Below are 2,056 nucleotides of genomic sequence, written 5' to 3'. Positions count from 1 at the left end.
TGCCTTGGAAACCCAAGGAAGGGGTCGCTATGAGTCGGGGCTGACTCGATGGCAAATAACAACAACAACAACATTAATAAATAATATATAAGTATTTCTAAATTATTTTGTTGAGGATATGCTATCTCCCTTAACTTGAATGTAATTTTTTTACAAAAATAGCATTTTGTTTTAATTGTCTGGATTTTCAAGCTTCAATAGTCTACCAAAGTCTAGGCCAGTAGTTAGCTTAATAGTTCACAAACGTTGTTATATAGCTAGTGGCAATGTTGAAACATTCTAACATAGTAAACTCATTTTAATATTTTTATTATTGAAGTGATTTATACACACTTATACTCATGGGTAATTAGAACATACAGTTTGAACAAAAAGAATTGTTTCTAATCTTTTCACTCAAAAGATAACCAATGATATTTTCCAAAACTTTTCTTCCATGTGAAATTTGCTAATTCTTATGAGTAATTCAAGAATAGAATACAAAGTTGAGGTGTTAGTGAATAGTACGTTGTCATATTCTAACGAATACAAAACTTTTGTATGTCTCTGCTTAATTCTAGGTCTGTATCCTCCTACCAGTGGGAAGGCTTACATTAATGGATATGACACCTCAAAGGACATGGTCCAGATCAGGAAAAGCTTGGGCTTGTGTCCCCAGCAGGATCTGTTATTTACTTACTTAACTGTATCAGAACATCTTTATTTCTATTGTGTGGTAAGCCAAAAATATGTTCTTTTTCTCCAGCTTTGTTCATGTTCTTTAGGTAGATTAGTAATTTTCAGTATCTTTTTTCTTATCAAATTAAAAATTGAGTTTTAAGGAATTCTCCTTTAAACACAAAGGGAGGGAAGGGGAAGAAGACATTATATAAGTAATGGAAGAAATGCCTGGTTTAATTAATACATTTCGAAAAATAAAGTTACAAGCACCGTGTAAAATCTGGCTCCTCTTTCTAGATAAAAGGAATACCTCAAAAGCTACGTTCTATGGAAATCAATCATATGCTGTCTGCTTTTAACCTGCTAGAAAAGCGTGATGCATTTTCACAGTCTCTGAGTGGAGGAATGAAGCGCAAACTCTCCATCATTATAGCCCTGATAGGGGGCTCCAAGGTAAAAAAAAAAATGAAAAAATGAAAAGCATGAGCTAAAAATGGGTCACTGCTGCAACTGGTTTTAAAAAAATTCATCTGATGCAAACCTTAGAGCCAGTATAGATATACCACTCTAAAAGGAGCCTGCCAAGTAACATTCAGACAGGATTCACATTTTCAGTCCAGTTGTTACAATATGGTCACAGGGTTGGATTATTCCAGCATTCCTAATTGAGTTTTAGTCTAAACTTATTATCTTACCTTACTTAGTTGGACAAGTGACTGAAAAGAGTAAAACTAGAGTAAGCACCATGACTGGTAAAACACTAGTGACATAGCATTTATTAACGATAATCATGGAATTGTTCTTCCACTCTTCAGGTGGTGATACTTGATGAGCCAACTTCTGGCATGGACCCAGTATCAAGGAGGGTCACATGGGATCTCCTTCAGCAGTATAAACAAGATCGTACCATCCTACTGACCACCCAATATATGGATGAAGCTGACGTCCTGGGTGACCGCATTGCCATCATGGTCAGGGGAACTCTGCAGTGCTGTGGCTCTTCAATCTTCCTGAAGCAAATATATGGTCTCTTTTCCTTTGATCATTCTTAGGACACTGATGTCTTAATATTCTTCTAAAATGATTATTACTTTTTGTCTCTCTACACAAAACTTCAGTGGCACAACTATTTAAAGCTTTTCTTTATTTTAGTTATTCAAATCTAGTTTCAACTTTTATGTTTATCATATTATCTGACATTAATTTTATTTCTCCCATCTGGCTTCTTCTGAAATTATAATTTGAATGAATGCAGTTCAGTTACCCTGCCAATGAAATTTGATAATTAAGCAGGCAGGCAGACAAATAATGGGTAGACAGACAGGTAAATTGATAGGAACAAAACTAGTTCCTTGCTTCTTTTTTGTCAAATTGGTACTAAATCACCTCTATCTAC

General features: G+C 34.9%; 1 protein-coding gene across 1 annotated transcript in view; it reads left to right on the top strand.

The window, feature by feature from the left end:
* Positions 1–457: 457 nt before the first annotated feature.
* Positions 458–2,056, top strand: part of LOC103212350 (phospholipid-transporting ATPase ABCA3-like) — a 259,404-nt gene continuing 257,805 nt past the window's right edge. The window contains exons 1-3 of the mRNA XM_042783340.1: positions 458–715; positions 958–1,113; positions 1,476–1,686. Of these exons, the coding sequence (XP_042639274.1) occupies positions 458–715; positions 958–1,113; positions 1,476–1,686 (625 nt within the window). The remainder of the gene's footprint in view (positions 716–957; positions 1,114–1,475; positions 1,687–2,056) is intronic.

This window comes from Orycteropus afer, unplaced genomic scaffold (genome assembly GCF_000298275.1).
Source record: "Orycteropus afer afer isolate SDZICR_OR568_19922 unplaced genomic scaffold, OryAfe1.0 scaffold00925, whole genome shotgun sequence".
NCBI lineage: Eukaryota > Metazoa > Chordata > Mammalia > Tubulidentata > Orycteropodidae > Orycteropus > Orycteropus afer.
This window is presented reverse-complemented; position numbering and strand designations above follow the sequence as displayed.